A 15,505-nucleotide genomic window follows, 5' to 3' on the forward strand; every position below is an offset into this window, starting at 1 on the left:
CTTTTGCGGGTAGTTATTCTTTAAGACACTTTTTTTATGGAACTAATGGTAAATGCACCGTCGTTTGGGATAGTGGTCTCTTGCAATATTCTTTTCAGTACAATTTTCGGTTCCTCATTTTGCTGTGAGATTGTAGAAGTTAAGGGGCATGGCAAAATAATCAATTTGAAGTATACTCCAATACTTAATCGATACATGTTTTAAATTGGTACAATGTTTTATGCAGTCTTTCTTCAAATCAAAATATGTAAAAATCAATTGAATAATCTGCGGCGATACAATGTAAATGTCTTAATTTCCTGGTATTTTTTAGAGCAATTTATCAACAGTTTAACATGCGTTCCAGCCTTGTATTCCATTCAACCAATTTGTGTTGAGAAGCATTTCACTCAACAGTAGTCTCAGTTTCTTTTTCCTGTAGTATATGTAGAGCATATATTTTGGTAAAAGGCATAGCAACAAAGTATTAGCTTCACTATTTCAATTTTCGGATCCAAGCGTGTATGTTAATTCATGGAAAACTAAATAAATTATTCTGGTTAGTAATCAATGAAGATTTCCTAGTTCATGCAGAATATGTCATCAAGTGACTGGGTGGAACCAGCCACAAGGAGTTGAATATCCAAATTAACTGCAGCAATGGGATGATTTATCTATATAATTACAACAAATATTTTACACGTAAGCAGAAGCTCATCTTCGACTATTGTACATCATATCTGGATATCATCTAATGTAAGTTCATGTGTTGTTAGCATCTTCAATTTCTGCAAAACAAGAAAAATAGCACGCAATTATGGTTTTGTCAAAACGGCTATTCCAAATTACGGCACACATTCGGCACAGAAAAAGGTAGAAAATTCAATACCGTGATGAATTGTGCAGGATCATCAAGACTCGATGAACCTAGAATAATTTCCCTATTCAGCCTTCTAGTAAGCTTGTGGCAAGCCCTTAGCTGAAGATTAAAGCATCATATAAGACCAAATGATAAGAAAACGAGAAGACAGAATTCACAAATCCCAATTTATTGGAAAAATTATTCAAACCTCTGATCGGGTTGCGCCACCGACAATGAATACAAATAGTCGTTGGCCCATCTTCTTGAAATCACTAGAAGCATGCCTAAGCACCGAATCACTGCGTGCCGACAAGAAAATATAAAAATTTGTTTGCAACTAAGGGAGAGTATTCAAACATAGAGTTCAAAGATGAAGTTAAAAAAACCTTAAAAAATAACATGCATTCAATCATATCTCATCAAGTAGATATCAATAGAGTTACATGCGGAAATAATGTTAACAAAGTGACATCATGATAACAAATCTCATCACATGCTTTGAACTCTCAAACAAATAGATGATACAGTTCACTACAAAATATCAGGGTCTGACTCAAGGTATATCTACATCCAAAATAAGTTCAAAGATAGAGCCATTCTAACTTCAATTAAATTTTTATAGATTTTTAATCTTACTTGAATTTTGAACTGCATCTCATTAGCCAAGCTTAATAGAACAGAAAAAGATAGCTAACTAGAAAGAGAAATGATATTTTGACAACCACTTTTTGACAACTTTTGGACAAGATGAGGAGCCTATTTAATACGAAGAAAATTCCTACCCTTGAAATTACTTTCTAGTTAATTAGCATCTTCCTTTCAGATTAACTTTTGCTCTAAGAGAATATTAACCACTAAAGATACTTTATTTTGGTCTAAAACAAGGCCGTCGCTTGGTCGTGGGAAGTGATCTATATAATAACAAACGTGTGCAACAGTGCAAGTCTACTCTACTCATAAATGAAGGGAAATATTAAGCAAGCAAGTATAGTGAAAGAAAAAACCGATCCCATCAGAAGCAATTGTTAGATTACTGATTTTTTTTTTTTGCTCCATGGAATAATCTAATCAGTAACTAGGAAATCTTCCAAGAGTTTGACAGGACAGTAAAATACAAGATTGATCAAACAAACAACAACCAAGCTTTATGCCACTAAGTGGGGTCGGCTACATGAATCAAACGACGCCATAGTGTTCTATCAAAAACCATGTCTTTCTCCCATTCATTAATCTCTAGATCTTTCATGGAATAAACTTCTGGGAATTGAACCCCAGACAATGAAGCACACGTTTCTAAATAGTGGAACGCATGTCCAGCCACTAAACCATTGAAACAATTGATAACAAGAATGATCTAACAAATAAAATATCAATGCAAAAGTTTTGTTAGATTACTGATTACTACTAAGGATTACAGAAAATATTACCTTGAATACCCATCATCAGAGCCTCGCGGTTTTGCCCAACTTGGTGTACGTCTTGATCTCATTGAATGAGGATTTTGATGTAAAGTGCCAGCAAAAGGTGAGCTGTGGAAAGTTGCACTTGGATCATTCAAACATGGATAATCCTCCTTAGACAGTTGATTTCTCGTGAGTTTTTCAATGAGTTCCTGAATATTCATCCACTCGTCACATATGCGGCTATATAACTTTTGAGGCTAAATAAGCAATCATAAATATATTCTTATTAAAAACTTGAAATTATTCATCATATGGAAAAACGGGGTTGGCCTTTATTTGCCTGATAACATATTTTCAAAGAGAATCATAGTTGTTGAATCTTTATGCTAAATAAAGCCATCGTCTTGGTGAAATTTCCTAAGTGGATACATATTTTGTGTGGGAAAATCATATCAAGTATTAATTAACATAACCTGTACCTCTATTATGGGATAAAAGCGTGATAGTTGCCATTTTTCTTCTTCCCCAGGACGTTCTATCCTTGCAGCACGCTTCTTTTTACTAGAAATTACCTTTACCTTCTGGATATCAAACTTAAGACCGAAAGCACCAGTCAAACGTTTTTTGGTATCTGGTTGTCCCCCAAGCATTCTCAAGTTATTCACAATAGTCATATCCTCATCTGTTAACCGTGCTACCTGAAAAGTACTTGAAACGTAAAAATTGGATAACATCATTACAGGTGATGGGAATAATAGAAAGATATTATTCTTCAAAATGAACAGAAAGGGAAAATTAAGTCTGCACCCAGCAAGACAGAAATCACACCTTCATCAAATTCTGACCCTTTTCTCCGTCAAATTTCTCAGGATAAACAGCCGCAAGAATCATTAACAAGCGCAGTTTATTTTCATGGGTTGTGTCCTGCGTAAAAGCGGGCACATGTATGAAATTTAATATATGGATCAGTGCAAAGCTAGCATGTCTGATTTTGCAAATTGTGTGTTCACTAAAAAGTTTTCTCATTTTAACATGTACATTGATTAGGTGTTAAAGAACGCTGTTTCCTTTCCCATATTAAGAATATCTTACTTCTTTCATAGTCAAAAATTTGATCACATCTTTCATTGTTGCATCTCCAAAAACAAGATCTTGCTCCACCTGGCCCAGTTCCCGCAGTCCTGACTCCCTAATGATACTGTTAATTTTTCCTGCAAGCTGGATCAAGAAGACCATCATTTATAAAGCTTGTATAACTTAAGATTTTAAAATAGGATTCAGTCGTTTGAAACTACAATATGAGTCCCCCTATAGTTGCAAAGAATTTTCAACGGAGTCTTGTAAGCTATTAGGATCAAACAAAACAATAGTGAATTTAGGGACTCCGTTGAATTTCAGTTTTTCTTTTTAAACCATGGGACCCATTTACACTTTTTTAAATTGTAGGGACTTACAAATTAATTTAAAGTTATTAAATTCACAACATCCAATTATACTCTTTTTTTTAAATGACAAATGTTAGTGTTATGTTGTAGGTGTGATAGAACCCTCAACCTCCTTATCACTCCACTCCTTAACTTCCCCACACCTCATCCACCAAACCAACCTTATATCCCTTGATTATACTCTAATCTTAATTGTGAAAAAGAAATAAGGTAGCACTTGACATGCGGAGAAAATGGAACAGAACAGTCTGTTTTATTTCATTCTCCTGGATTTATTTTGCTCTACATTATTCCACATTTGTAGATGAAACCAAAAACCCAAAATGTACCAGTTTTATTGCATCGTGTTTTGTTTCTTCTGTTCTACATTAAATATTAAAAATACACCAAAACATGAACAAAACCCACATGTTCTATTTTACTTATTCTAAACTGTCTACCAAATGCCATCTAACATTCTTAAATATATAAAACACTCAGGCGCAGAAATTTATTAATTCAGTCATCCTTCAGCGAGAATTGTGATGGAAGCAATGATATTAAGTGGGATAACAGATAACATCTACAAGTTCAGTTTTATTAAAAAGCAGGATGGTAAGAAGGGAAATTGCCCAGAGGCAATAAAAGAAGTGGCATTACCATATTACAGTAAGATAGTACACGTATTTATGCAGACCATATCGTGTTATCATTTTAAGAAGATAAAATTAGTTGTATCAGGATAGCATTGCGACAAAACTAACCTCTACATGGAGGGAGAGTTTGTCAATTTGTTCGCTGTATTGTGGAAGTGCTTGAACCATCTTCTGTAAGTCCCTTGTTGACATTTCACTGCTACTTCTGTAAATACAATACAAATTGATAGTTTAAGTGAAGCTTATTATGATCTAGATAACTAGATAAATAAATACATAAATATTTCCATCAAACTACAAATCGAAGCTTCCTTAAATTATGAAAAGGCCAAATATTCACAACATATATAGTTTGAATATGTTGAAATTATTATGGGTTTTAAAAACATGAGCTAAGAATAAGAGCTTGGATATTATTGATAATAACTTGATAGTAAGTACATAGTAACTTGATACAAAAGACTAAACACTAATTTGTAATTATAGGATACATAGACTTGATCTTAAATAAATAGAGAAATCAGGAAACAAATAAATAATCATAGTAATAATAAGTAATATAAAAACTAATCCTAAGAGATAATCTAAAACACTCTAAGATTATAAACTAATTTTAAGAAATAAACTACGATACTAAGATAATATTGAAGATATTATAAGATATTTTATTATATTCTAACAGAACAGGATTCAAATTGTCCAATGGAACAAATATCAATACTTCGCCATCTACGATTTGTTCCCTTAGCCCATCACTAAATATATTCAAAGTCTTCTCACAGATAACTAGTCACAGAAAAATGGCTGGAAACACTCGGGGCGATTAACAGATCACCGAATACACCACATGGTGGCAAAGCGTCAACTTTTACCCACAGCGGGGAATGAATTTAGGTCAAATCATAGGGTTCGTCAAACTATACCATTTTAAATAAATAAAAAAAATTAGTAAAGCATATAATTTCTAATAATGACTAAACAGTTACATCAGTTTGTTCACCATCAATTGAAATCCCCATAAGATTACTACTACTCACCTTGAACCATGCTGAATTTGTGCAGCTTTGTTCTTTGAAATGAAGCTAGTCATCTTCGCATGCAGCCGTTCACTAGCCTGACATTGTCATCAATATCAAAAGGTATTCACATGGCTTAAGTATAGGATAGTAAAAGCAGGACCTACATCAGCAATATGAGCATGGCGAAGCTCGAGCCATACAGGATCATGATCCTCCAAAAGAACTTCTTTTCTCTCAGGTAGACCTCCGGCCTTGCCAGGAACCTTAAAAAAACAAACACTAGATTCAGGTTTATATGCAAGAGACTGGACCCAAAAACTCAGAGAGAGAAAGGAAAACTGTTGAAGTTACTTCGTGAACATATTTATTTCCCTCCATATTCAGCAAATCATGACACATGGCATCGTATGTCCACTCATGTATTACAGGAGCAATCTAAAAAATCAGAATAATATCTTCATTGTAAGCAACATTACAGTCTGATAAAATATATTACAAGTAAATAACCAACAAATTTTCCAAGGAAACCTGATCAATAGTTCTGTCAATAATGAGCAACTCGCAGGTCTCAGTCTGAGGAAAATTAGGTATGGTTTTTTTATATTTTGTAAGACAGTCCCAGACTCCAGCAGCAAGCTTTGTAGGAACAAGATCACGGAATGTAGTCATTGTGTTTGCGTCTAGGGACTTGGCAGCACGAAAGCGGATGGAAGGAAATTCCTAAAACATATTACATGCTTCAGAAAACTTCTCAATTTTAAAAATAATAAAAGAATAAAGAATTTACTACAATATTTTAGTATTCGTCACAGAAGCACTATCCACATACTCTTAATGAAGCAAAAACTGTAGCAATTCGCGTTGCCATTGCATTCAAACATGCAACACCTTTACGATTATTCTCTTCATTCCCAAATAGATCCTCTAATGCTCTCTCATTATTTGTGATGAAACCCTGCATTTATATGACCAAAAACACACCTCAAGCTGAAGGTACAAACTAATGAGACCATGGCAGGATTAGTTACTAACAAAGAATTTCTAATTACATCAATTATAAATTGATACATATTTAGTATCTTTCAAGGGAAGAATCTCAACAAGCAGATATCATGAAGTTTGAGTTCCTAATAAGATACGCATGACCACAGGTATGACATGGCCACCCCAAACTTCGTATTATTCTACCTATTTTTTAATATTTTAGTTATTGTGTGTGGTACAGACGTATAATAAGTCTGTGGCTTAGGCTATTTGTCCCCTAGCGAGCCTTTCACTTTATATCTTTGGTTATTGGCCCGCTAATATTAAATTCCCGATTCTTCCGCCGCACATGAATAATCAAAATTGCGAATTTGCATTGATGGACTTTCTAATCAACAATAACATGCTTTCTGGCTGTTCACTTCTTAAAAAGTGCTTCAATGTATATCCCACATCAAAGCTTCTAACTCACCCGACTCAAAAATATGCAATTAGGTATGGTTAAGTTGTGCTCTTTATTAGTGAATTTAAGCCTTCTTTTGTATATGGAGAAGGTATTCTTTAGCAGTTAGTAGATTATGATTAATTTAAATAGAAGAAATCATGATTCATCACTTTTCACAAGTTTTGAAATTTATTAAGAACCAAAAAGGAATAAAATTAATTATAGTCATAATGAACGAAGGTAATATGACGGAAGAAAAGGATACAACCATATACCTGGCAATCCATGGCAAAATACTCCAAATTCATCTGCATGGTATCATCCAAATAAGGGGGAAAATCACAATAGGCAATGAAACTGTTGCATTAAAAGTATGGATTTTAAGCACAATTTTGTTTCTAATTAATAAAATATCTTCACCTCTCTTAATGCACCTAATCGAGACGACACCCTCAGACCTTTTCTAATGTCCAAAACTAATTCTCTGGAAATAGGTGAGCTAAGGAAAACAAATGCCCTACAAGAAGAGAAAAAAAAACTTGAAAATAAATAAGTTGAAGCCAGGATGAATGACACACATAAGATACTATAATGGTCGTCACATACTTCCTGTATAAGGGAGCCCTTCCAGCCATGTCTGATAAAAACATAATTATACTGCAAACAAAATGATGAGAAAACAACTAAATAGGGATGAAATAAAAAACTCGACAACTTAGTAACTAGATTCTACAGCAAAGCTAAATGAAAATATTTTACAGCCAAAAGGTTATGGTATAATTATCATTCAGAAATTTACATTGAAAATGAATAATTAGAAGAGAGATATTTAGTGACCATGTAATTCATTATCATGTTATTTGTAGAGAATAGAAAGGAGAATTCAAAACAAAAATGATAAAATTAAAAAGTAATACAAATCTCATGTCATATTTGGAAGTAAACATAAGGTGAAAAATAAAAGGAAAACTAAACAGCAGAAAGTCAAAGAGAATTACGGATAAAGTTGGAACAAATTATACCCTTTGATATTCAAAACTTAAAAATTACTTCATACATTTATTGGCAACTAAGATACAGGGAATTATACATTCCAAAATGTTTTGTAAACGGCATGATCATTGAGACATTACTCGCATACTTAACAGAAAAGTGCCGAACAATAGGAACAGAAAAGAAAATCAGATGTGTTACTTCTCTCTGGTTGGTTGTATGAAATATATAGCATCCATTGTTGGTAATGGTTGCCTTCGTTTGTATATGTCTTCAACCACTACGAAAAAAGCACCAAAATATCAAACCATAAAGGAAATAGAACTAAAAAAGGATGCCCAATAAATGAGGATGCCCCCCATTTTGATGTTACGAGAGCATCAGAAACTTCAATTTAAATAACCTTAATAATAGATGTGTTAATTAACTGATACAATACATTGACAGTCACTAAAACTGGTCATTTACATTTTGTGATCCTTACATGAAACACCTTCGTCGGTGATATCAGCCATCTTGCATGAGTTAGACATTATCTTTATAGTAAGTTTGTCCATTATTAGTACCTACAGGCAAGCAAACGATGAAGCAGCATAAGATTGCAGTACTGATCAATAAATTGAACGTTTATGTTATACTTTTTTGTTTCTTAAATTCACCTTCAACAGTTCACTCATATGTAAAGTATGTTTCGGCTACTCTGGCTGGCTGTCCACAAACATGCATGCATATCTAGCAACAATTTTATTCTAGAGAAATGTTGTAGATCAAGCCTTATCCCACTAAGTGGGGTCGGCAACATGGATCAACATGTAGCGGACCCCACTTAGTGGCATAATTATGGCGTAATTCCATACAAGTCAAAGTTTATATTTTTCCATCTTTAAATATTAAATATTTTATTTACAAACCAATTGCACATAGCCCAGTTCGCATTATTCGGTTTTGGTTTGCTTGCTCATCATAAGGAATAGCGTAGCTCTTTATTCAATCTTTTGAAAAACATACCTACCAGCATTTAGTGTGCATAAACCAGTACATATATCTAGAGGAAAAAATATTTAGATGATGCAATGAATAAAACAAGCAATTAAGACACGTGAGTTAAATTATATAAACTACAAACTAAATGTGAAACAAACAGGTAACTCCTAATTCTAGATATCCAAAGTAAAGCTGAATAATTATTTGATATGAAAAACTATACACTGTCGATGTAAATATTTTTTACACATACAACCAATGAGGCAATGACAACTTGCCAACACTTGAAATGAAAACTAGAAAAATAACTTTTACACTAAAAATGCATTTAACAGATAGCATCACATTCACATACCTTCCAAGTTGATTTGGAATCCCCTGTTTTTGTTGACCTTAGCATTTCGTGTAATAATCCTGAAAACAATATCATCATCATCATACATAAATTACATGAACTTACTTGATCAGAAAGTATAACTGAGAAAACATTGAAAAATACTAAGTTATTACAAGAGAGATTAAAGCTATAAGCATATAAATTGAATTAAGAAGAATTCCGAGTGCTTACGGTCGCGTGTAATTTGCTTGAAATTTTGGTAATTGGCGCCACCGTAAGAGGAGGAGGAATCAGAATCCGACATAGACATGATGCTCCTCTCTCTCTCTCTCTCTTCTCACGCTTCCTCTTTGATTTGATCACTTTTTTGATTCAATTCAATTCAACAAAACCAAATTGTTTCTTCCAAGTTTAATTTTATTATTTTATAATTTCACATTCTTCTTTTCATTTAATGCTTTTATATCAACCAATAAAAATGGATATTAAATCATTTATATTAGCCAATTAAAATGGATCATGATGCATTTATTTTTCACGAGCCAATTAAAATTGATCATGTCGTGATTTTTTTTTCCTATATATAGATAATTTGTTTTTCATTATTTTAATCTACATCATCCTCCAAGAAAAAATCATTGCTTTCAACTCATTCTCTTTTCCTTTATTTGTTTATTTATAATTTTTTATTTTTTTTATTGTTTGTTTAACATTTCTGATTCGTATGTTACTTTTTATTGTGATTTCTTTTGTTTTTATTTTCTTATTCATATTCTTTTTAAAATTTTTCTTTTGGTGTTTATATGTTCTTTGTTTTTAACCGAATCTTTACTTTCGACATGGAAGTCTATTCCTTTTTAAAAAAAATTATACTGCATAGGTTTGTATTTAATGGTGGTGTTTTTGGTTCATGCTACTAACAAAGTTCAATTTTGTACCCAAAAAATTATTAGGTAGTTGAGTTGGGCTACGTAACAAAAACAAAATTTCAACTCAAATTTATTATGTGATTTCAACTCAATTTTACTACTCAATTTCAACATATTAATTTTGTTTTTTTTTATGATTTTTTTTATTTGGGCTACGTAACAAAACAAAATTTGAACTCAATTTTTTATGATTTTTTAAATTTTTTTTATGATTTCATCTCTATTTTACTATATTTTTTAAAATTATTTTTTATTAATTTTTCACTTTATGTAACCAAAATTGTTTTTCAACTATAATCAATCATGTTTTTTTAAATTTTTTTATTACTCAAAAAAATCATGTTTTTTTTTATAACTACTATAATCAATCATGTTATTGCATAATGTTTCATTAAACAGTCATTAAATGAATAATGAATAACCATAAAGTGAATATTAAATGCCAATAAGTGTGTACGGTAAAAACAAAGAGAAAAAGAAACGCAACGAGAATTGAATTCAGTGATGTAATTGGAAATGATTTTTGTAACGCAATCAAATTAATTTATCATTTAAATGAGATAAAAATATGGGAAATGTTAACTTGTGCCCTTAGGGCATAAGTTAAGAAAGCAAATGTAGAAGGTTTTTCTTGAAATTTGTGTATTCAATGTCTTAAAAGTTGTAAAAGTTATACTTTCAATATAAAATTTATTTTTAATTTTCATTTTAAGTTTCTTAACTTGTGCCCTAAGGGCACAAGTTAACATGATCCTAAAAATATATGAAATCAAATTAGACAATTTTCTTTCATACGTAAATGATGATTATTAATCCAATGTTTTTTTTTTTTTTTGAATTAATTAATCCAATGTTTATTTAACATGTGTCCTTTTAATATTATTGGGCCAATCAGATAGCATTATTTTGTTGTTTTACATCATAATTTAAATTTTTTTATTGCTTCAAACAATACTTTAATTTTGCTATTAGCCTATAAAAACTCCATCGTTATTCAATCTTTTCATTTGTCTATTTCTCTTCTACATAATGTTATCAATATTAAAAATAAAAAAAATCATAATGGCACCATAATTTGATAACATATCTGAGATCAACCCGATGAATGAATCATGGAACATAGTTATTCGAATTGTCGGTGTTTTGGTTTGTTGGTGATGTCAATCCAGTGGCAGAGCCAGAAATTTTGGAAGCATAAATATACATCACAATTATTCTCTACTATTTGTCATTTTTTGAAAATGATATTACTGAACTCTTGGGGTCCGTTTGATGGTTAGGATAGGGAGACATGATATGATACATTAATCATATCCTGCTTAAATCTCATGTTTGATGCACCAAAGGGATAGGATAAAATAAACCATTTTCCTATCCTATCCTGACTTCCTTTGTAATTTCTATCCTGAGTATAAGCTGGGTTAGAAATTATCCTGATGGGATTAGAAGATCATCCCTTATTTATTACCTTGATATTCTTCCATTTTTAAAATATTGTCATTTAAAAAAAAATAATCATAGCATGTATTTTCTATTATAATTAATAACATGCCATTTTTACAATATTTAATTAATTATTAGAGCAATTTTTTCATTTAATTACAATGATATCCTGTTTGTTATCATGTGCGCATCAAACACATGATATGATTAATGCTTAATTGCTTATCATGTCTTTATCATATCCTATCTCTATCCAGCTTTATATCATATCTTGCCTCTCTCCTATCCTGATCATCAAACGGACCCTTGAAGTTTTCGATCAACCACTGGATAGAACAATTGAACTTGTTAGAAACTTTCTCCAATTTGCACTTTAACTTCTTTTTATGTATATATATGCTTGTAATCTCTATCATTCATTAATAACAATTACTATTTTCTCTATTCATAATATGGTATCACGAGACTCTCTCAAGAGAGAGAAGTTTGTTACGATCCGTTTTTCTTTTCTAACTGTTTCTGCCATGGAAGCTTGAAGCTCAAGCTTCTTCTTTCTCTGATTTCTCATCATTTTTCGCGTGATTCTTCTTTGTTTCACCGATTATTCTTGCTTCTTGATCTCAATTTCTTGTTGAGATTCTTCTTTCTTGGTTCACCATTTGTGTCAATTGTTTTCTTCGTTATTCTTCAATCCTCTGTTTTTCTCCATTTCTGAGTGCTTCACCATGGTTCGTTCTCAACAATCGAGTCAAGATACTGAATCTCATTTCTATGTTTATCCTAGCGAAGGTCCTCATTCTGTGGTGATTTCTCCAAAGTTCAATGGCTCCAATTATCTTGCATGGAGTAGATCAATGCAACATGCTCTTGGCGCGAAGAATAAGCTTCCTGATAGAAATCTGGCAAGTGTACCAAAAACTATCGAAGTAGTAATAAATAGCGATCCACAAGGACTGTGTTAAGTTCAATTTTAGCAAGCGCGTTATACTTTAGGATGTGTAGAGTTTGTATTTGGTTGCCCTAGGCAGAAAAGTTTGGTTTTATCAGACTTAGTAAATTAGACAAAGTGCGAGAGAAAATTATATTGAGATGAATGGTTAAGCCGGTGAATCCGCTATTGCTTTATATGAAAAGTCCACGTCTCTCTACTCTCAATTACTACTCAGTTTTTACGATAAATTAACTAAGTGGTTTTGATCAATCTCTTAACTCAAAACCCTTTCCTAAGTTATAACCCTATTAATCTCTTAACTTGATTGAATAACCGTGGAAGCGATGTTGGAACGTTAATTCATGTATCATAACTCTCAATTTCCTATCTCTAGGTTCCTAGTGTTGAGTTAAACAAAATTACTATTTCAGGATTAAAAGCTAGGGCTAGTAGTCATACAAAATGATGACATTCTGTCATTACGTAATATTAGGGACTTATTGTGACATTTTGATAGAGTTCTTATGCAATTTCTACTGTTCTGGAGTGCAAAAAGCTTAAATGTTGAAGTCTGTTCGAAGGAAATCGCGCCACGCCAATTTCAAGCCGTGCTGCGATTTTAGAAGAAAAATTACATCCTCCCTGTTTGAGGGAAATCGCGGCACGCCAATTAACAAGGCGCGGCGCGATTTTGATGGGTCAGGCCCATGACTTCTATAAATACTGCACTCAATCTGAAGAACAGGAGTTACGATTTTGGAGAACGAAAGTGCGATTTTAACACCCAGAAGGCTGCAGCGGAGAGGATTTCATCATCTCTAACCCAGTTTATGTATGTTTTAATTCTTTCATTGATTATGCTATTTGTAAACTCAATTATGAGTAGCTAAATCTCTTAGAGATTAGGTCGGAGATGAACCTATGTAACCCTAATTGATCATATGTTGCTGTGAAACTCTATTACTTATTAATGATATTCTAGTTTTCATTCAATTCAATTGTTCTTACTGCTTTTTATATCCTGATCAAATATAAACATGATTTTGTGAGATCGAATGACTACTGACCATAGCTTTCGACTTAGACCTAAATTGAATTGTTCTAATAAACATGGTTAGTCTAGGAATGGATAATCGTTTGTTAGTGATATTAGGTTAACGTGCTTAAACCTTTGATGATTATTAGACCACCTAAGGAATTAGGGGCTGTAGTTTAAAAAGAGGGTCCTAACTCAAGGGATTGATTAGGGCTAATTTGTTAACTATCGTGAAACTAGAGAATCATTAGTAATAATAGGTGCAGTAACCAATTAGGGGAAACATAGAGGATTCGAAGACCTGATCTCATCTCTCTCCTATTTTCTTAATCAAATCTTTACTATTTTATTTGATTTCTTAAAATCAAACCAAATCTACTGCCTAGTGGCAAAACAAAATAAACTTTTATACATCCTACTTTTATAACGAAATTGAATAATTGAAGTTAAAAACAGTCCTCGTGGGAACGATATTTTTACTACTTCGATAGTATTTGGTGCACTTGCCAGAGATCTATCAAGTTTTTGGCGCCGTTGCCGGGGACTGTTGAATTATTTCAACAAGGCAATTACGTTATAATTTAGGGTTTTTGCAATTTACTTTTCTGTTTTTAATTTTTATTTTTCTGTTTTCATATTCACTTGATTACTTTGCGTTGTGCAGTGCTACTAAGGTATTTTGCTGTTTATGCGAGGTAAACAGAGCTCTGACGACTTAGAGTACGATCCGGAGATTGAAAGAACTGCTAGAGCACTTCGGAAAGCTGTCCGATCGCAAAGGTTAGCTCAATCCGTTCCACCGGGTGTTCGAGAACAAGTACCGGAGCAACTCTCAAGTGAATCTGAAACAATCTCTTCTCCTAAATCTGCAACGATGGAAGGAGAAGGAGTTGTACCACCAAGACCTAAGCTTGGAGACTACGGGTTAGCCACTCATCGCGGTCAACTGACCCACACTTTTCAACCAGCTAACCCCGTAGCGTTCGACATCAAGACAACTGTCCTCAATGGTTTGAGGGACAAGCAATTCGATGGGACTGAAGCTATGAGTCCTCATGAACACTTGAGCCGTTTTGCTGAAACCTGTGAGTTTTGTGTGCAACCAGCCACCGTGACTGAAGCACAAAAGAAGTTAAGGCTGTTTCCTTTCACCTTGACGGGAAGAGCAAAAGATTGGTTGCTAACAATTCCAAACGGGACTGTCCAAACATGGGAAGAGTTAGAGCTGAAGTTCTTGGAGAAATACTTCCCTATGTCTAAGTATTGGGACAAGAAGATGGAGATCTCTAACTTCAAGCAAGGAGAAGGTGAATCATTGTATGATGCTTGGGAGCGATTCAATTTGCTTCTCAAGAGATGCCCTAATCATGAGTTCACCGAGAAGCAATACCTCCAAATCTTCACTGAGGGGGTAACACCAAACACTCGAATGTTCTTAGATGCTTCCGCGGGAGGTAGTCTCAAAAGTAAAACTGATCATGAAGTTCAAGCTCTAATTGAAAACATGGCTGGCAATGAGTATCGTGATCAAGCTAAAAAGAAAGAAAGAGGAGTGTTTGGGGTGAGTGAACAAACTGCTATCCTTGCTAACCAAGCAGCTATGAACAAACAAATCGAAGCTCTAACTAAGGAGTTTCAAGGCTTCACTTTGGCTCATAAGCAACAACAAGTGGCTGCAATCAAATGTGACTTATGTGGTGAAGAACATCCAAACGGTGAATGTGTTCCGGAAGGATCAAGTGAAGAAGCTAACTTCATGGGAGGATATCAAAGGCAGAATCAATACTACAATTCAGGCATTAATAAGCATCCAAATCTAAGCTACTCAAACAACAATGCTTTGAACTCTCAGATGCTAACTCCTCCTCAACAACAACAAAGGAAGCCATCTGCTCTTGAGGAAACTATGATGAACTTCATGAAGATGACTCAAGGCAACTTTGAAGAGATGAAGAAGAGTCAAGAAGCTGAAAGAAAGAACAATGAAGCTTCTAGGAAGATGCTTGAAACTCAACTGGGGCAATTAGCTAAGCAGTTGGCTGAACAAAACAAAGGCGGATTCTCAGGTAACACTAAAGAT

At 33.4% G+C, this 15,505-nt stretch overlaps 1 protein-coding gene and 1 non-coding gene across 5 annotated transcripts; both read right to left on the reverse strand.

Moving 5' to 3' along the window:
- Positions 1–453: 453 nt before the first annotated feature.
- Positions 454–9,484, reverse strand: LOC146919372 (SNARE-interacting protein KEULE-like). Of its 4 annotated transcripts, none has more exons than XM_085712730.1 (20): positions 9,318–9,484; positions 9,105–9,163; positions 8,250–8,331; positions 7,967–8,045; positions 7,379–7,429; positions 7,193–7,289; positions 7,048–7,080; positions 6,173–6,298; positions 5,872–6,063; positions 5,695–5,778; positions 5,508–5,606; positions 5,362–5,438; positions 4,433–4,529; positions 3,337–3,462; positions 3,073–3,168; positions 2,724–2,942; positions 2,269–2,453; positions 1,050–1,140; positions 869–958; positions 454–767 (listed from the first exon to the last, which is right to left on the reverse strand). In XM_085712730.1, the coding sequence occupies exons 1-20, from the start codon at positions 9,394–9,396 to the stop codon at positions 714–716; spliced, it is 2,016 nt and encodes a 671-aa protein (XP_085568856.1). In that variant the 5' UTR covers positions 9,397–9,484; the 3' UTR covers positions 454–713. The 4 variants fall into 4 exon arrangements, with proteins under 4 accessions (XP_085568856.1, XP_085568858.1, XP_085568857.1 ...); XM_085712732.1 differs by having other exon boundaries at positions 8,234–8,331; XM_085712731.1 differs by lacking the exon at positions 7,379–7,429.
- A 5,208-nt stretch (positions 9,485–14,692) lies between these two features.
- Positions 14,693–14,799, reverse strand: LOC146919373 (small nucleolar RNA R71). Its single transcript, XR_015013022.1, has one exon. It is a non-coding gene; the product is annotated as a small nucleolar RNA R71 (small nucleolar RNA).
- Positions 14,800–15,505: the final 706 nt, after the last annotated feature.

The sequence above is a fragment of the Medicago sativa genome, chromosome 5 (assembly GCF_051527215.1).
Source record: "Medicago sativa cultivar Bolivia chromosome 5, Bolivia_mono, whole genome shotgun sequence".
NCBI classification, from domain to species: domain Eukaryota; kingdom Viridiplantae; phylum Streptophyta; class Magnoliopsida; order Fabales; family Fabaceae; genus Medicago; species Medicago sativa.